We start from the raw sequence: 21039 nt of genomic DNA, 5'->3' as shown, positions 1-21039 counted from the left end.
AGAACCTACTTAAGGAAACAAACTGTCTACACAAACACTATCTATTCTCTTCATCTTATAAGTCTCTACTTCTCTAAAGTGTGAAGCCTTTGAGCCTCTCTGGTAACTCAGGTGCTTCAGACTGGGAATTAATCTTGTGGCCCCATCCTCTGCATTCATACAAAAGTATTAGCACCGAAGCCTCACGGCTCCAGTGACCTGGGTTCAATTCCGGGTACTGCCTGTGCAGAGTTTGCAAGTTCTCCCTGTGACCGCATGGGTTTCCGACGGGTGCTCCGGTTTCCTCCCACAGCCAAAGACTTGCATGTTGATAGGTAAATTGGCCATTGTAAATTGCCCCTAGTGTAGGTAGGTGGTAGGAGAATGGTGGGGATGTGGTAGGGAATATAGGATTAAATGTAGGATTAGTATAAATGGATGGTTGTTGGTCGGCAGAGACTCGGTGGGCCGAAGGGCCTGTTTCAGTGCTGTATCTCTTTATGCCTTTATGACTCTGATAGGTCCTTTGTTTTTTGCCAGCCTAACATTTAATTCACATAGTATGGTGCAGTCTTACAGTTATGTTCTTGACAGCTCTTGATCTATGTCATGAAATTGCATTCTAGTGAATAACTGGGCAGTAGTCTCCTATCTGGATGCCCAGTGCTGGAATTCTGCACAGAAACTAACAGACATCCCATGGTGTTACACATGGTTAATCTCAGGCCTTGAGGACGGTTGTTATGTTTAGGTAACCTGTCCCTAAAGACCTCAACTGCCTGCTGTAGGAGAGGGACTCAAATAGGCTAATGCAGCTCATTGCAGCTGCTTGTAAATTTCTGGCTCCAGGCCAGAAGATCCCATCATGAAATGACTAGTTTCCTTTTGTTTATTTCAAAGTTTTTATTTAGCATCTGTTCAAAAATGTGACACATTATGTAACACGGTAGATGGAAGACTTTACGTATTTATTACACACAGAGGTCTGCTTGTAGGCAGACTTTATGCAAATGTGTCCTTGGACAGGACTGCACAAGCGAGACACTCTGATAAGACTTTTCAGCAGAACATTTTGTGTTATGTGATACTCAATTCTCTTTAGTATGTTTGTTACATTCCTTTGTGGCTTAGTCCTTACAGCAGCTGGATGCAGCATGAGTGTTAGTCTGGCATTGTGTGATGTGAGTTTAGAATATTTGTACTTTGGAAATGCTTTTGGATGCAGTGCTCAAAGAAAAATAGTTCTTGTAATTGGAAGGTGATGTCATAATTTTCCTGGAGAGTATAAAAAATTCATGGAAGGTCCATTGTTGCAGTGGTATTCTGACATTAGAATCCACAGTCTATTTGGAGTTCAAATGTTGGCACTGTTGGTGCTTGATCGTGGAGCTAAGATGAAAGTATTCAGCTTGTTGACTCTTGGGGGTCCATCTTGATTTTTGGGCAGCCACTTGTTTGGGTGGCGAGGAGGCGCCTTGCGATTTGGAGGCCCCAGCGTCATTTAAGTTTGGCAGGTGCCTTGTTACAACTCGCTAGATTGAGGCCTCACGATGGACTTGTGGTGGCTGCCAGCAAGGGAGTGGTTGGGGAGATTGTGATTGTGGAGGCTGGGTGTCCCGGGGTGGCAGCAGTCCGGATTATTTCTGTGGGCCCGAGAGGTTTACTCCTGCTTCTCCAGGATCCACAAATATAATTCAGCATTTGCCTTCAGCTGGGCCTATTCGGTTTCATTGCCCATGGAGCAGGTCGGCATGAGTACGGCACAAGCGTTAACCAGTTCCGACCTACAACCGCGGTCAGGGTTCAATTTTCATTATATTGCCCTTAGTTCTATATAAAAGGGGCATATTGCTTGAAACAGGCGGGTGCTTTGGCGACCTAACCTTAGGCCCCTTTCAAAATGGAGCTGGCAACGTGGCTGGTGTTAAAGTGCTGGTGAGGCCATTGACCTGATCTTGAGCCCATTACCACCCCAATAACAGCAGGCAAAGGGAGTGAGAATCGACCTCACAAAACGTGAAAAGAGCATTTAAAATTTTCCACTGACCGCAAAAAAATTCTTTTTCCTTTTATTTTATTTGTTCCTCAATATACCATTTAAGCAACCTCTGCTGAATAGTTACAAATTAGTAAGATATGTTTTTCAAATTGAGTAGATTTTTTGAGCCAACAGTGAGAAAGTCCAGAAAATCAGGAGCACCATGAATCAGATACAGAAACTTCTGTGTTCAGTTGCCAGATTTGAATTGCTGGTAACCAAAGCTTCTTGCAGGGAGTCTTGGCTGGCAAAATTACCCTTGGGGCTGACAAAATGAGAAATGTATTTATAAAAAATGGGTTTATGATTTCACTATACCCACCACACAAAGAAAAGTTTCCACACACTGACCTATGCTGCAAGACAGCTAAACCTATCTACAGAAACAATATTCAGTGAAAGCATGGTCAATTTATAGAACAGACCATTTTGAAGTGTTCCACACCTATTCATTCCATTCAGTCATCGGAGATCAATATTACACGAGAAACGATATGCTACAGTAGTTCATAATGCACAATGGAACACCACAGTAGGTTCTTATATTAAATATATTGCACACAAGGATTCTTATACTGTCAGCTGTGATGCAGAGGTAGTAATCTTGTCTCTTCATCAGACAGTTCAAGACCCACTCCAGAGACTTGAGTAAAAAGTTAAGCTGACACTCTAGTGCAGTACTGAGTGAGTGCTGCATTGTCAGAGGTGTTAATTTTCAGATGAGACATTAAACCAAGGTTCTGTTCCACCTCAGGTGGACGTAATGTAACTCAGAGCAGGCAATTTCTCCCTGAGGTCCTGGCCAATATTTATCCCTCAATCAATACCATTAAAATCATTAGTCATTTTTCTCATTGTTATTTGTGGGAGCTTACTGTGTGCAAACTTGCTGCCGGGTTTCTTACATTACAACGATGACTACACTACAAAAGTACTTCATAAAGCACTTATAGAATCATAGAATCATAGAGAGATACAGCACTGAAACAGGCCCTTCAGCCCACCGAGTCTGTGCTGACCAACAACCACCCATTTATACTAATCCTACATTAATCCAATATTCCCTTACATCCCCACAATTCTCCTACCACCTACCTACACTAGGGGCAATTTACAATGGCCAATTTACCTATCAACCTGCAAGTCTTTGGCTGTGGGAGGAAACCGGAGCACCCGGCAGAAACCCATGCGGTCACAGGGAGAACTTGCAAACACCACACAGGCAGTACCCAGAACCGAACCCAGGTCGCTGGAGCTGTGAGGCTGCGGTGCTAACCACCGCTTTGGGACATTCAATACAATTGCAAGTTCTTAATTAAAGGTAGTATGTCCATGTAATTTTCTGTTCTGTGCAGCCATCAGTACTGCAACATACACTTGAAATGAAACTCAAATAATTTTGCATGAATCTGGTTAATTTCTGCTTAACAGAAATGCTGGGGCCTATACATAATATTACACAATATTACACTGTACTCCAGAATTGGCCTTTATAGCCACTCCAGGCGCTGCTTCACAAACCACTGACCACCTCCAGGCGCGTATCCATTGTCTCTCGAGATAAGGAGGCCCAAAGAAAGAAAAGAAAAGAAAGATTACACTGTATTTACAACACAGAAATAGGCCATTCAGTCCAGCGGTTGTTTATATTTCACACAAGCCTCCTCCCACCCTTCTTCACCCAAATCACATTAACTTGTCCTTCTATTCCTTTCTCCCTCATGTGCTTATCTAGTTTCCCCTTAAATGCATCTAAGCTATTCACCTCAGCTATTCTATTGGTAGCAAGTTCCACATTCCCAACATTCTCTGGGTAAAGGGGCTACTCCAGAATTCCTTATTGGATTTATTAATGACTATCTTATATTTATGTTCCCTAGTTCTGGTCTCACCCACAAGTGGAAATATCTTCTCTACATTTACCCTATCAAACCCTTTCATAATTTTAAAGACTATCAGTCTTTCCTGACTGATACAATGCACTTAGTTCTAGTATCATTCTAATAAATCTTTTTTGCACCTTCTTCAGCGCCTCTATATCCTTTTTATAATAAGACCAGAATTGTTTACAGTACTCTTAATTGTGGTCTAACCAAGATTCTATTCAAGTTGAACAAAATTTCTCTAATTTTCAATTCTAAGTGTCTAGAAACGATGCACAGCACTTTGTTTGCTTTTTCATGGCTTTATTAACCTGCATCACTACTTTTAATAATTTGTATATCTGTACCCCACTCTGCTCCTCTACCCCAATTTAAGTACTTATTTTCCGAGGATTACATGGCCTCCTTCTTCTTCCTATCAAAATGAACCACATCACACTTATCCATATTGAAGTTCACTTGCCAAGTACATGTCTTACTGTATTTTGTTGCAGTCTTTCTCTGTATTAACTATACCCCCCAATTTGGTGTTACTCACAAATTTTGAAATTGTACTTCCGATTCCTGAGTCCAAATTATTTATGTAACTGATGAAAAACAGTGGTCCCAGCACCAATCCCTGTGGAACATCACTTCCCACCTTCTTCCAGCCCTAGTAATTCCTTTAACCTCCATTTTCTGTTTTGTAACCAGTTTGCTATCCATTCTGTAACTTGTCCTCTGACTCCAGGGGTGAGATTTTAACTCGTTCAAAACGTACCCACTTTACAGAGTTAAAATCATATGTTCAGACTTTGCCATGAGTCTACTATGCAGCACCTACTATGCAGAAGGTCTTTTGAAAATCCAAATATATTACCCTTACCTTCCCTTTCTTTTACATCTTAAAAGAATTCAGTAAGCTTAATCAAACAGAAAACAGCTTTTGAAATCTGTGCTGAGGACTCTATTATATTTTCAGTTTCTAGAAGTTTTGCTATTACTTCTTCAGGTAAGGATTCCATTATCTTTCCTGCCATTGACGTTAAGATAATTGGTCTATAGTTCCATGGACTTTCTGATTATGTTATAAGCTACAATATTTAGTTGCCAGTCCTGTTCTTCATGTCGTCATGTTTCAGTTATTCCTACTACATCCAGATTATTGCTACGGATTATTTCTTCCAGTTCCCTGGTTTATTTTGGATGCTGTGTACAATGCTGAACATTTTTTGTTTAATTTGTTTTTAATGGTTATTTCTATTTTTATCAGTTCATTTATACTTCTGTTTTATAACTGTATTTATTCCCCTGGTCATTCATGTTCCTTACCTTGGTCTGATCTTTACTCTCATCTCATATTTCTTTTATCTTCAGACTTTCACCAGATCCTCCCCCTTTAATGGGTCACACTAACGGTTTGCCCTCAGCATCAATTTTAGGAGCCTGGGAAAAGTTTGCGATGACTTGATTAATGCTAGGGCACTAAAGTACCACATTTTAAGACACTCTTGGTATATGTGCCAGCTGTGAGCCAAACAGCAATTTTGCTTAAATGCCCTTGAGTGTGACACTTCTAGTTTAGTTATGAAACCCTAGACTTCATCCAAATTCTGGTCATTTCCAGTCTGGAGGCCTCTGTCATTTTGAAAACAGATTGTGATGGTATAGCATTGTAGATACTAGTTTGTTATCGCAAGGGCTTGTGTTCAGATACCACCCGGATGGTTGGGCTAAAAGTTTCTTCAGCATGTTACAGGCTGCAAGGGTCCTACTGCAATAAATTTGGAAGGTCTCAACCCATTCCTACTGTTCATAAATCTACGGTGCAAAGCAATAGAAGATGTTCCATGATCGAAGGGTTGCAATGAGAAATTACAGGTTAGCAACAAAAGATGATCAGTTACAACACTACTTCCCTGGACGAGAACAGGTCCTATTTTTAAATTCTTATGCTTATTCCTTTTTGGTGACATGGCAACATTCATCACCCTTCTTTACAGATTACTTCTGGTTACAAGGTCAGTTAGGGTTGTTTCAATTTGCTATAAATTTACAAAGGACCATGGAAGATTGCAGAAGCATGCTCTGCAGTTGTATTACCAGAATACAGTGTCATAGTTGTTATTTATGCATCAGCCAGTATGCACTTTTGCCTATTCCAGCAGAATATCAAATTGTTGGGATGTTATGCTTCCATAACATTAGAATCTATTAGAATTTGCACTTACAATAGAGTCACCCAAACACCAACTGTTCTTATCTTTCATTTGTTAATTTTCCATAATTGAAATGGTTGGCCCAGAGAAGTATTTAGTTGTGAAATTCCTGACTATTTATGTACATTATTATGTAGAAAGAGAAAGAAGTTGCATTTTATATAGCATCTTATGCGTTTCAGCATCATTCAGAAGGAAGGAAAGATTTGCATTTATACAGCACCTTTCACAACCTCTGGATGTTCCAGAGTGCTTTATAGTCAATAAAGTACAATGAGTGTTGTAATGTAAGAAACAAACCCAAAGAACATGCCATATAATGGGTTAAAGTACATCTCCAGTAGATGTGTAGACAGCAGCCATTTTGTCTACATTGGTCACAAACAGCAATGAGATGAACAAACAGTGAGTCTATTTTTAGTGGTGTTGCATTTGGCCGAGAGAACTCTCTGCTCCTCTTTTAATAGTCACTGGGTCTTTACATCCACCTAAACCACCAGAACAGGCAGATATGGCTTGACTTTAATATCTTATCGGAAGGCTGGATATATTTAAACTTCTTTCACGTTTCTCCCTTGTTAAGTTTCCCACTGCTTCTTCCCGAGGGCAAGTCACCTATGGACAGTCCCTGCCTTCCCTCGTGGTACAAGGTAGCATCAAGAAGTTTGGTCAGAAGCTGCTGATGTCTCGTTCCCAAAGTAAACTCAAGCTTGGACTTAAACTTCCAACCATCTGCTTAGAGTTCAATTCTCCGCCATTTAAACTATCAGTGACAAGTAAGGGTCAGTTTTAGAGTTAAATATATCTTTTGATTTATAGCCACTGATATTTAAACATAAACATCCACACATATATTACGTAAAACCATGAAGTTCCCATGTTACATTAAAACAGCACTAAACAGTCCTCCTTTATAATTCTGAACTTTTGAACTTTTGTCATTTAATTCTTGTTACTGTATTGGCGAATTTAGCTGCAATCCGCAATCTCCAGAATTACTTTTAGGGGTCTCCGAATATTCAAAGGGCATTTATTATACAATGTTAAACCGCAATATACTGTAACTGAACTTAACCACCATTATCATATTAACAGTTTATTAAGGAAGTGACTGTTAATAGTAATAAGCAGCCCCCGGTGTAATATTTAACAAAAGCTCTTAATTCAGTGACATTAAATCTAATAAAATGCCAAATGGATTTCAGATTGATTGAGCGAAGTTGTCTTCATATCCCTACATATCCTTTACCATTGCAAGTTCATTCCCTCTCCCATGTTATAACAAAGTTCTATAAACGCGAACCAGCCGCGTTCAAAAACCAGTATAACACAAAGAACGATATTGTGGTCTAAACAAAACTCATTCGTCCCGCTTCTTGAAATCATCCGCTTTATCCAAACGAAACTAAACATTTCGAAATAATTAATGGGCAAAGCTCACACAAAAAACAACGCCCTAAATCGTGTTTTTAAAAAAAAAAAAATACGGGGCATTGTAAAGGCTGAGAGAACTTAACGTGGTTAGAGAGCCCGAATTTAGAACCGATTAATAAATACCAAAGGGGGAAAGGATTTAATTAAAAGCAAAACACTGCAGATGCTGGAAATCTGAAATAAAAACAAAAAGTACTGGAACCACTCAGCATAATTTCCCGTATTTTGAAATAAAGAACGAGCTAACTCTGGGAATATAATCACTGAAACTAATCATCGAACTCAAACCAGGTTTGGGATGAAAGCACGTTCCGCAGTAAATGCAGTAGCCATCTGTATTTTACAGATCATTCTTGAAGTCTTTACTTGGCGTTTGTTACTATCAAGTGTCCAAAAAGAGATAATCCTCAGCACGGACTCTCTCAGCCTGAGATCACACTCTCCCCACACACACACACACGTTCTACACAATCTGCATTACTCTGATTATAAATGTTATTTAGAATTCATTTATTCGTAGAGAGGATTAAAAGTTTCCAACAGAAACTTTCGAAATCAATGTGTACATCTAACTGTGCTGTGACCCAAGCCATATGCCAGTCTGGTCCATTTTGTACCACCTGACTTGTAATACTTGTTCTGATCGCGACACCCCTGCACTGCCCGCTTACTCTTGATATTTTAAATCCCCGAATCCATCTCCCTGGTCTGGTAAGGAATATTTCATTCCCCTATAGATCTACAAACCCTAAGTATGTGAATGTCCACAATGTTATCAACACTGAATTCCTTTCTCAAACTCTCTCATATTTTCTACAATAAATGCGATTTCAATCATTTCGCCCCGAATCACCGCGGGTAAAGGGTGGGAATAGAATTGGTCCCGGGTTACATGCACCTTGCTATCCTGGGATACAATCATTACTGCACAGGGACAAGTGAACCTCGAACAGGCCCCGCGTTAAACACCCAGCCCAAAGCACAGGGATTAACCGCACCTTGTCAAAACAAGACTTAAAGCAAGCCACCGACTCAACATGGAGCCCAACCATAATCCGACCCGCCCTGGGTGCGGAGCGAGGACACACTTAGTTTGTTAACTTGCTCCAAGTTTGAATATGGAAAAGGCTCGGATCCCTCAAACTTCTGCAGTCGAGCGGCAACAAGCAAACGGGATCTAAGTTTTGTTTCAAAAACCACGAGAAGGGTTTGGCTTGTCTGAATTGTAAAAAGGAACAACCTGCACAAACCTCAAATTAAACCTCTCTATAGTTTTCCACAGCGGTTGATATCCTGGGTGTTTGCTTTTTACGAAAAACCGAAAACATCTTTGGACTGGCTCAAATATTCATGGCTTAACTGTACAGAGTATTTTATAAACACAGTCCTCTCCCCTTGTATTTACAAAACTCGCTTCCCCCACATAAGGCGCCGTCAGGACTCGACATAATGAAATGCACTCAATACTTTTGTGTTTGATTTTGGCTTGGCAATCGATGTCGTGGCAGCGACTGCTGGCAGTAGCCGAGTTATTGTACTGAAGGAGGTTTTAAATATGCCTATCCTGACACACAAGGAATTGTGCATAACACCCTATATATATGTGTGTGTGTATAAATATATGCATATATATTTATACATACATAGATGTTTAAATATATGTTGCATACTGATGTACACAGACACATGCATATAGAATAATAGAATATATCTATATATTATTTAAACTGGCCAGAGGCTATGAACTTGCTCGCAATTCCCACTCAATCTATTAATAAGAGGAAGGAGAGAGCTGGGAATGAAACACTTCCCGAGCTGAGCCTGGGATCTGCGGAAACTGAACTTTCCCCCCGGAGCCCCGAGCTCTCTCTCTCTGAACCCTGGAGTACATCCCAGAGGACTGGAAACTTCTTTGACCCCTGTCGCCTCCCGTCCTTAATACTCGCTTCTTTTTGCTTTGGTCCATTTATTAAAAGGCAAGTACAAAGTTGTTTGACTATCATTCGCAATCTTTACCTCGAGGGATTCCTGGAAACACCTCGCAATGCGGTCTGATGTAACTGCCCACACCTAAAAGGGAGACTTGCTATTGGAGGGAAACAAGGCTTGAAATGTTAATACCTGCTCGGTACTGGAAGACCCCCGGTGGGATCTGGAAGCGGAATCAGGTGTCCCAGAGGGGTTTAGTGAACCAGACTGCAGGCGGCGGGCTGTATTCAGGGGGCTGCTGGGTCAAAACCCGGTCTGCCTTGCTTTAAGAGCTGGCAGTCTGTCAGAGGCTTCACGTGACAGAATTCTTGGAAAGTTCCTGGAAAGCCGCTTTTGTTTGTGTGTGTGTTTGGAAGGGGGAGGGGAGGAGGAGAGCAGGAGAAGGAGTAGGAGAGGGGAGGAGAGAAAAGGAGTGGGCTGGCACCAACCAACAGAAATCCCCTGCTGCAGCAGTAAAATCCCAGCAGAATGGAATATTCTCCTCCAAAGCAGAGCTACCGAGCCTGTCGCTGCTCTCCCGGGGCCTCCGCTCACAAAGCCTGCTCTTCCAGCCTCTGCCCTCTCTGCCATACCCTGCCCTTTGCCCTCTCTGCCAGTCCTTGCTCTCTCTCCGCCCTTGCTGTAATTACTAGTTGCCAGTACAAAGCAGAAGCGCAGCACTGGTCACAGTGTCAGGGCCCAGGTCAGTCACTGTGCAGTGACACCGAAATATTTCCAAGCAGCTCATGCATATTTAAAGGAGAATCCAGTACAGGTATGTGATAGGAAGAACCCATCACCACCGTTGCTTTATTTGTCCGTCTTGTTTTATTTAGAGGTTCTATTTTAACAAGCGTTAGTAAATGCGATTGTGATTGTTTTCTGGTCTCTTGTGATGAGAGGATCGAGAGAAAAAAACATCAAAACAAAAAATGGATCGGCGTGCAGAAACGATTCCGAGAAGTTTTTGTTCTCACTCTCACCGTCGCACTCACTCACTGTCATACACTGACCCTCTTACCTTCACTCTCACACTCACTCACTCACTGTCATACACTGACCCTCTTACCTTCACTCTCACACTCACTCTCACTCACTGTCATACACTGACCCTCTTACTTTCACTCTCACAGTCTCACACTCATTCATACTCGCACTCTCACACTGGGCCCCTCATTGACTCAGTCACTCATACTTATTCAGACTCACTCCCTCCGCCTCCCTTTGTAAAGATCCTGGTATTTCCACAGCCGGTTGCCTGACAGGCGGAGGTTCATTAAGGCGGAGGTTCATTTCCTCATTTAGTGAAACTGAGTGGAAAGTGACGGGTTGGGGAATGTGGGGCGGCCACAGACACCTTGTGCTTGAAATTCCCTTCTGGAATGAACCTCAACATTATACCGCAGGAGATCACAGAACAGGAGAATTACTCTCAGACTCTCGCTGTCTCTCCTTTCTTTTTTGTAGATCTCCAAGGGCGTGATTGAGTCGTTAAGTATCTCCTAACAGAAACGTTCTGGCTCCCAATGGGGAATTCTCGGTAATATAGAGAGGGAAGCGAGAGGCTGTGGACTATTGTTGCTTGATGCCTTTTTCGCTAGCTGGGGAAACTACTTCGCTGGTATTTCGACCCCAGTAACTTAACAGGAGGCAACAGACAATGTGAATTCAATGCAGACTGACCAGGGATCCCGGGCAAACACGAGGAATGTGGATGTTGAACATGACCGCATTTCAGCCGCTATGGCGGAACTTCGGAGTACAGGTACCGTGTAGTACTCGCCCTCGATGCTCTCGTGTTTATGTGTAGCTAGCGTCTCCAAGGTAAAGCAAGTCCCAGCCATTTTAATGTAGACCCTTCCTCGTTAAAAAAAAAATCCACTTTTAATTCTCATGTGCTCCTCCGCCAAGGCCAAAAAAAAAATGGCTTATTGTGTTGAATAAATTCCGCAACAATTTAATGGAGCGCTGTCCATCGCCTCGCTTTTTTGGCGGAGTTTTACTGAACAGATATTTGCAAAATCTATTTCTTTTCATTGCCGGTTGCTGCTGCTGCTGGCAAAAAATCTAGGCGAGCCGCTCAAATATGAGCTGTGTTAGAAACTCCATAAAATAAAACAGACTATATTTATAGATTTCCCAATTTTTACGAGGGAGGGGTGTTGAACAGGGACTGTGTTTGAAAATCTCGCCTTTCAAATTTCACATTGTTCTAACTATATAAAATGTTTCACTTAGGTTTCATCAAATTGGTGTTTTTTAAACATTAATGTGAGATTTTCATACGCAACCTTTAAACAATATCTTAAAAGTTAGAGAAATTGCTTAAAATACGCGGTCCGGTGTCTAATGTATTAAGAATTTTGAATCAATTATTTCCCTTCAAAATCATTTTAATTTTGCTTAAAAATACATGTGATAAACTTTAAATCTTCTCAAAAACTGGGAACTGTGTGTGATTGGGGGGAGGGGAGGGGAGGGGGGAGGGGGGGGGGGGGGTGGGGGGAAGGAGGGAGAGGGGTAGTTAGCGTGAAAATTCAATGACATATATATATATATATATTTTAAAGTTCTCCAGAAACCGCTGGAAGCAGAATCTTTTAATAACTTTTAAAAGGGAATTGGACACATATTGGGAGAAATAAAGTGAGAATATGGGATAAAGCGGGAAAATTCGCTATTTCAGCGAACAGCTGCAGATGTAAATTGCGACTTGTGTGCTGTCAATTTTTACGATACTAGACATAAACAGTAGCTGTTTTGTTTGAAGGGGACTCTATCTGATTGGGGGAGAGCAGGGGTGGACACAATGTATTATTCTTCCCAGCTGTGATAGAAACCAAACTCCATCATCCTTCAAAGTATAAAATCTATTATATATTCATCATGCGGGGCCAATACTTTCACATTTTAGAATGAACCTGTCTTAACTCTTTCCTTGGAAAAATTCATTCCCCTTTGTTAGGGAAGTACAGTACCCAGACACAGTCCGGGGAAGAACAGTACATGGATACAGTCCAGGGAAGTACAGAATTAGGGGAGGCGGTGGTGTAGTGTTAATTTCACTAGACTAATAACTCAGAGCTCCAACTAATGCTCTGGGGACATGAGTTCGAATCCCAACGCAGCAGATGGTGGAATTTGAATTCAATTAATAAATCTGGAATTAAAAATCAATTGTTGTAAAAAGCCATCTTGTTCACTAATCCTCTTTAGGGAAAGAAATCTGCCATGTTGGTCTGGCCTACCTGTGATTCTTAAATGGCTCAAACTCTGAAATGGCCTAGCAAGCCACTCAGTTGTATTAAACCATGACAAAGTTTAAGAAAAGGAATGAAACCAGACAAAATGCCCAGCTTTGACTGGAAACAAGAATGGCAAACCCAGCCCTGTTGACCCCAACATCTGGGGGCTTGTGCCAAAGTTGGGAGAGCTATCTGACAGATTCATCAAGCAACTGTCTGACGTAGTCATACTCATGGAATCATACCTTGCAGACAATGTCCCAGACACTGCCATCACCATCCCTAGGTATGCCCTGACCCACCAGAGTTGGCAGTACAGTGGTTTTCAGTCGGCTGGGAATCCTCAACATTGACTCTGGGACTCCAGATCCCATCTTGACATTAGGTCAGATGTGGGCATGGAAACCTCCTGCTGATTACCACCTACCGCCACCACCCCCTTGGCTAATGAATCAATGCTTCTCCACAGTGAATACCACTTGGAAGAAGCACTGAGGGTGGCAAGGGCACAAAATATACTCTGGGTGGGGGACGTCAATGCCCATCGCCAAGCATAGCTTGGTAGCTGGCCGGGTTCTAAAGGATATAGCTGCTAGACTAGGTCTGCGACAGGTGGTGAGGGAAAAACCTGTTTGTTCTCGTCCTCACCAATCTACCTGTTGCATATGCATCTGTCCATGACAGTATTGGTAGGACTGATCACCGCACAGTTCTTGTGGAGACGAAATCCAGTCTTCACACTGAGAGTACCCACCGTCGTGTTGTGTGGCACTACCACTGTGCTAAATGGAATAGATTTCAAACAGTTCTAGCAACTCAAAACTGGGCATCCATGAGGTACTGTGGGCCATTAGCAGCAACAGAATTGTATTCAACCACAATCTGTAACTTCATGACCCAGCATATCCCCCACTCTACCATTACCATCAAGCCAGGGGAATAACCATGGTTCAATGAAGAGTGCAGGAGCAGCACCAGGTGTACCTAAAAAAATAAGCAGCATGGAATAGACAGGGCAAAGCGATCCCACAACCAACAGGTCAGATCTAAGATAAAAACAGAAAGTGCTGGATATACTTAGCAGGTCAGGCAGCATCTGTGGAAAGAGGAGCAGAGTTAACGTTTCAGGTCTGTGACCTTTCATCAGAACTGGCAAAGGTTAGAACAGAATTAGTTTTAAGCAAGTGAAGGGGGTGGGGGTGGGGGGTGGCGTGGGGACAGGTGGTGGGGAAGAGAACAAAAGGGAAGGTGTGTGATAGGGCAGAGGGCAGGAGAGATTAAATAACAAAGCTGTCCTGGGACAAAGACAAAGTGTGTTAATGCTTGTGGTGAAAGACAAAGCATTAGTCCAGAGAGAGTGTTAATAGCAGAATAATGAGCAGCTCTGTCGACATGAAAGCACACACATGGTTAAAGAATAAAATAAAAAAATATAAAAATATTTTTTAAAAAAAGACCAGTCATGCTCTGAAACTATTGAACTCAATGTTCAGTCTGCAAGGCTGTAGAGTGCCTAATCAAAAGATCAGGTGCTGCTCCTCGAGCTTGTGTTGATGTTCACTGGCTAAAGTCAGAAATGTTGGCATGAGAGCAGGGTGGCGGGTATTGAAATGGCAAGTGACTGGAAGCTCGGGGTCATGCTCTTGGACTGAGTGGAGGTGTTCCACAATCACAGTCACCCAATCTGTGTTTGGTCTCCCCAATGTAAAGGGGTCTGCATTGTGAGCTGCGAAAACCGTATACTAAATTGAAAGAAGTACAAGTAAGTCACTGCTTCACCTGAAAGGAATGTTTTGGGCCTTGGATGGTGAGGAGAGAGGAGGTAAATGAGCAGGTATTACACCTCCTGCGATTGCAGTGGAAGGTGCCATGGGAAGGGGACGAGGTGGTGGGGGAATTAAAGAGTGGACAAGGGTGTTGCGGAGGGAATGATCCCTTCGGAATGCTGACAGGGAAGGGAGGGGAAGATCTGTTTGGTGGTGGCATCATGCTGGAGGTGGAAGAAATTATGGAGGATGATCCTTTGGAGGCTGTGAAGGCTAGTGGGGTGGAAAGTGAGGACAAGGGAAACCCTGTCCCGGTTCTGGGAGGGAGGGAAAGGGGTGAGGGCAGAAGTACTGGAAATGGGTCCGAGGGCCCTGTCAACCTCTGGGGGGGAGGGGGGGGGGTGCAGGGGGGAATCCACGATTGAGGAAAAAGGAAGACATATCAGAAGCACTGTTGTGGAAGATTGCATCATCAGAGCAGATGCGTCGGAGATGGAGAAACTGGGAGAATGGGATAGAGTCCTTACAGGAAACAGGGTGTGAGGAAGTTTCGTCAAGGTAGCCATGGGAGTTGGTGGGCTTATAATGAATATTAGTAGGCAGCCTATCCCCAGAGATGGAGACAGAGAAGTCGAAGAAGGGAAGGGAGCTGTCAGAAATAGACTATGTACAGGTGAGAGAAGGGCCATAATATAATAGAATTTTACATTATGTTTGAAAGTGAAGTGAATCTGAAGCCAGGGTGTTAAATTTGAACATAGGAAATTATGAAGGTATGAGGGGCAAATTGACTGATGTGAATTGGGAAAATGCATTAAAAGGTATGACAGCACATAGGCAATGGATAGTCTTTAAAGAAATATTACATAGTTCACAGCAACTATACATTCCTTCAAGGCACAGATCACCCAGCAGTATGGTCACCCGGTAATGCTACCAGGTAATGCACCATGCTGAGTGTACAGCACTGCAGGCTGACAATGTCCTCCTCTTCCCCTATCCGGTGCTGGTCATGGCTGCCTTCCTGTCGTGGCACTGAGGTTTCACCTTGGCGCAGCCAGCTTTCAATGGTCGGGAATCCGAAGACAGGTGAGGGCCGCTCGTCATCCATTTAATTTCACGCCTCCATTAAATCACTTTCAATTGCATGCGAATGTATTATAACTATCTGTTCAGCAATTTAAATTACACTCCCATTGCGTCGGGGCGGCAACTGTGCCTTGCAGCTTTCCCAATGCTGGGGTGGGAGGCGGTGGCGTAGTGGATGTTTCACTGGACTAGTAATCCAGAATCCAGGCTAATTCTCTGGGGACATAGGTTCGAATCCCACCATGGCAGGTGGTGAAATTTGAATTCAATTAATAACTCTGGAATTGAAATCCAGTCTACTGGTGACCATTGTCAATTGTTGTAAAAACCCATCTGGTTCACTAATGTCCTTTAGGGAAGGAAATCAGCCATCCTTACCCGGTCTGGCCTACATGTGACTCCAGACCCGCAGCAATGTGGTTGACTCTTTAAAAAAAAAAAAAAAATGCCCTCTGAGAAGTCCGAGCAAGCCACTCAGTTCCAGGGCAATTAGGGATGGGCAATAAATGGTTAATGAACTTCTCCTGGAAGGAGACACAAAGATAATCCATTGACTTTAACGCCTAGCCCTCACATGTTTTCCACAATCTGATCTATTAATGTAGAGACATTATTAAGAAAACTTTACAATGAGTCTATTGTAAGGTACAGCACAGAAATATTATTGTCACCCACGGTGACCTTTTGAGCAATAAGAAGTAGGAAGGAACTGTGATGATATGTCTAGATAAAGAACATATAAATAAAGATAGACTGATGAATAAAAATCTGGGCATACTTGCAACCCTGCAAATATAGTCTTTGCAGAAATATTCCAAAACTGTTGAACTATTGGCAGTTTTTAATTCCTGGAATAGAAAACAAATGAATTGATATTTTCAGGTTTTAAAATTCTTGTCAGATAAAGGAGACTTTTGCTTTCACAAATATTTTATTTGGGGGCCAAGAAAGAGATGTGAATTGCTTGTCATAATGATGTCGCATTTTATTGTGTGTGCTAAATTGGACAAACAATTGTTTATGAAGCCATTTAACTCTCAACTTTTGTCTTTCATGTTCCCAGATGAAATAAAACATTCCTTCTCTTGTAATTTGTACGTTGCCTTGGTGTACTTTTTTAAAAAAAACATTCTTTATGATTTTGATGACTCTCACATGTGCATTGATCCATTGTCCAGCTCCCTTTAGAAAAGCTTTTGTAAACATTTCAGATGGTGCAGCTTTGCTGTAGCAACTTATCTGTACCTTAGTCTGCACATCGACTAGAATTGCATACAGTTAACTTCTTTAGATTCAGGATAATGTTGGGATTATAATTGGACAGGTGGTAGCCTGGTGCTGGCTCAGTGAGTTTGCTGGGAGTCTGGTACAAATACCATAGGACTCAATATCAGCACTGACCAATACTATAGTGCAGACGGAAAGATTGGGAGCTGTGTTTGGCCAGTTCGGTATCTTGTCAATGCATCAGAAATCCCTTGGGAAATTCCAGAGTCCCGGTTTATCCAATGGATGATCAGCAGGCTGGAATGGAGAGATTCACTGGAAAGCTGTGTATCCATGGATGCCCACACTTTCCCAATGCTCAAGGGCATCAGTGTATTTAGGGTGGCCGTATCATTCCCATAAGGACACAGGAGCGTTACCCACTCTGCTTCCCTGGCAGGAAAGGAGTGCGGCACAATGACATGCCACTGATTTTAGTTCACATTCAACAAAAAGAAAACACGTTGAATTGGGAAGCAAATAGAAAGCCTCCATGATCTGTGTTTGATTGACAGCTAGAAAATGTAAACCTTCCAATTGCTGATATCAATGAACAAGTGAAGGAGAGAGAAAAAGAACAGATGGGTGGATTAGCCTAGAAACTGCTGGTCAGTCACCGTACCAGGTCTCCGGGATGGGGTCATTTATAAAGTGGGCACCCGTGCTGCACTCCTGCCTGGATGTCAGAGCAGTTGGTCCCTTGCTGCTCTATAGGAGGGAACAAGAGGTCAATCCGATGAAGATAGAATCTTCTGATGACTTCTGTTGCTGCTTCCTCCATGGTAGAACAAAGAACAGTACAGCACAGGAATAGGCCATTCGGCCCTCCAAGCCTGCGCCGATCTTGATGCCTGCCTAAACTAACACCTTCTGCACTTCTGGGGCCCATATCCCTCTATTCCCTTCCTATTCATATATTTGTCAAGATGTCTCTTAAACGTCGCTATCGTATCTGCTTCCACCACCAACCCTGGCAGCAGGTTCCAGGCACTCACCACCCTCTGTGTAAAAAAACTTGCCTCGCACATCCCCTCTAAACTTTGCCCCTCGCACCTTAAACCTATGTCCCCTAGTAACTGATTCTTCCACCCTGGGAAAAAGCTTCTGACTATCCACTCTGTCCATGCCGCTTATAACTTTGTAATTCTCTGTATAACCTATTTATTTCCCTGTACCATACATACAATAGTAGGTACTGCTAACCATAGAGGGATTATAAGCAGTGGCATCTCTGGGGAACTCAAAATCCTCCAAACAACCCAAAAGGGTGAAAGCAGCCACTTCGATTTTGAAATGTTGCCTGTGCTCATTTCAGATCTCGACTCCCAAATTTGTTTATCCTAGTCAGAGTTTGTGATGTGGAAGTTCTGACCGGTGATTTCAGGTCTTGAGCAACTTAACCAACGTTCTCCTTAACATGACTTTTTTTTTTATTCATTCATGAGATGTGGGCGTCACTGGCCAGGCCAGCATTTATTGCCCATCCCTAATTGCCCGTAAGAAGATAGTGGTGAGCTGCCTACTTGAACCACTGCAGTCCAAGTGGGGTAGGTACACCCACAGTGCTGTTAGGAAGGGAGTTCCAGGATTTTGACCCAGCGACAGTGAAGGAACGGCGATATAGTTCCAAGTCAGGATGGTGTGTGGCTTGGATGGGAACTTGCAGGTGGTGGTGTTCCTATGCATCTGCTGCCCTTGTCCTTCGAGGTGGTAGAGGTCGCGGGTTTGGAAGGTGCTGTCTAAGGAGCCTTGGTGCGTTGCTGCAGTGCATCTTGTAGATGGTACACATTGCTGCCACTGTGCGTCAGTGGTGGAGGGAGTGAATGTTTGTGCATGGTGTGCCAATCAAGAGGGCTGCTTTGTTCTGGATGGTGTCGGGTTGCTTGAGTGTTGTTTGAGCTGCACTCATCCAGGCAAGTGGAGAGTATTCCATCACAAAGAACAAAGAACAGTACAGCACAGGAACAGGCCATTCGGCCCTCCAAGCCTGCGCCGATCTTGATGCCTGCCTAAACTAACACCTTCTGCACTTCCGGGGCCCATATCCCTCTATTCCCTTCCTATTCATATATTTGTCAAGATGTCTCTTAAACTTCGCTATCGTATTTGCTTCCACCACCTCCCCTGGCAGCAAGTTCCAGGCACTCACCACCCTCTATGTAAAAAAAACTTGCCTCGCACATCCCCTCTAAACTTTGCCCCTCGCAACTTAAACCTATGTCCCCTAGTAACTGATTCTTCCACCCTGGGAAAAAGCTTCTGACTATCCACTTTGTCCATGCCGCTCATAACTTTGTAAACCTCTATCATGTCGCCCTTCCACCTCCGTCGTTCCAGTGAAAACAATCTGAGTTTATCCAACCTCTCCTCATAGCTAATGCCCTCCAGACCAGGCAACATCCTGGTAAACCTCCTCTGTACCCTCTCCAAAGCTTCCACGTCCTTCTGGTAGTGTGGCGACCAGAATTGCACGCAATATTCTAAGTGTGGCCTAACTAAGGTTCTGTACAGCTGCAACATGACTTGCCAATTTTTATACTCTATGCCCCGACCGATGAAGGCAAGTAGGCCATATGCCTTCTTGACTACCTTATCCACCTGCGTTGCCACTTTCAGTGACCTGTGGACCTGTACGCCCAGATCTCTCTGCCTGTCAATACTCCTAAGGTTTCTGCCATTGACTGTATACCTCCCACCTGCATTAGACCTTCCACAATGCATTACCTCACATTTGTCCGGATTAAACTCCCTCTGCCATTTCTCTGCCCAAGTCTCCAACCGATCTATATCCTGCTGTATCCTCTGACAATCCTCATCATTATCCACAACTCCACCAACCTTTGTGTCGTCCGCAAACTTACTAATCGGACCAGCTACATTTTCCTCCAAATCATTTATATATACTACAAACAGCAAAGGTCCCAGTACTAATCCCTGCGGAACACCACTAGTCACATCCCTCCATTTAGAAAAACACCCATCCACTTTTACCCTCTGTCTTCTGTGACTGAGCCAGTTCTGTATCCATCTTGCCAGCTCACCTCTGATCCCGTGTGACTTCACCTTTTGCACCAGTCTGCCATGCGGGACCTTGTCAAAGACTTTACTAAAGTCCATATAGACAACATCCACTGCCCTTCCCTCATCAATCATCTTCGTCACTTCCTCAAAAAACTCAATCAAATTAGTAAGACACGACCTCCCCTTCACAAAACCATGCTGTCTCTCGCTAATGAGTTTGTTTGTTTACAAATGGGAGTAAATCCTGTCCCGAAGAATCCTCTCTAATAGTTTCCCTACCACTGACGTAAGGCTCACCGGCCTATAATTTCCTGGATTATCCTTACCACCCTTCTTAAACAAAGGAACAACATTGGCTATTCTCCAGTCCTCTGGGACCTCACCTGTAGCCAATGAGGATGCAAAGATTTGTGTCAAGGCCCCAGCAATTTCTTCCCTTGCCTCCCTCAGTATTCTAGGGTAGATCCCATCAGGCCCTGGGGACTTATCTACCTTAATGCTTTGCAAGACACCCAACACCTCCTCATTTTTGATAATGAGATGACTGAGACTATCTGCACTCCCTTCCCTAGGCTCATCATCCACCAAGTCCTCCTCCTTGGTGAATACTGATGCAAAGTACTCATTTAGCACCTCGCCCATTTCCTCTGGCTCCACGCATAGATTCCCATCTCTGTCCTTGAGTGGGCCAACCCTTTCCCTGGTTACCCTCTTGCTCTTTATATATGTATAAAAAGCCTTGGGATTTTCCTTAATCCTGTTTGCCAATGACTTTTCATGACCCCTTTTAGCCCTCCTAACTCCTTGCTTAAGTTCCTTCCTACTGTGTTTATATTCCTCAAGTGCTTCATCTGTTCCTAGCCTTCCAGCCCTTACAAATGCTTCCTTTTTCTTTTTGACTAGGCTCACAATATCCCGTGTTATCCAAGCTCGCCGAAACTTGCCAAACTTGTCTTTCTTCCTCACAGGAACATGCTGGTCCTGGATTCTAATCAGCCGACGTTTGAAAGACTCCCACATGTTCCCACTCTTCAGTTCCTGCCTAATATTGTTATAATTAGCCTTCCCCCAATTTAGCACCTTCACCCGAGGACTACTCTTATCCTTATCCACAAGTACCTTTAAAACTTATGGAATTATGGTCACTGCTCC

General features: G+C 43.1%; 1 protein-coding gene across 4 annotated transcripts in view; it reads left to right on the top strand.

Moving 5' to 3' along the window:
* The first annotated feature begins 9923 nt into the window (after window positions 1–9923).
* socs2 (suppressor of cytokine signaling 2) overlaps window positions 9924–21039 on the top strand; it is a 32663-nt gene continuing 21547 nt past the window's right edge. The window contains exons 1-2 of one of the 4 annotated variants that reach the window (XR_010977627.1): window positions 9924–10275; window positions 10968–11324. Coding sequence is in view for 3 of the 4 variants with exons in the window: in XM_068058815.1 (XP_067914916.1) it covers window positions 15462–15600 (139 nt within the window). In the remaining variant the exon portion in view is untranslated. Of the gene's footprint in view, window positions 10276–10792; window positions 11325–14950; window positions 15601–21039 lie in introns of those variants that run through there. The other 3 variants (XM_068058816.1, XM_068058817.1, XM_068058815.1) reach the window with 3 other exon arrangements.

The sequence above is a fragment of the Heterodontus francisci genome, chromosome 27 (assembly GCF_036365525.1).
Source record: "Heterodontus francisci isolate sHetFra1 chromosome 27, sHetFra1.hap1, whole genome shotgun sequence".
Lineage (NCBI taxonomy): Eukaryota > Metazoa > Chordata > Chondrichthyes > Heterodontiformes > Heterodontidae > Heterodontus > Heterodontus francisci.
This window is presented reverse-complemented; position numbering and strand designations above follow the sequence as displayed.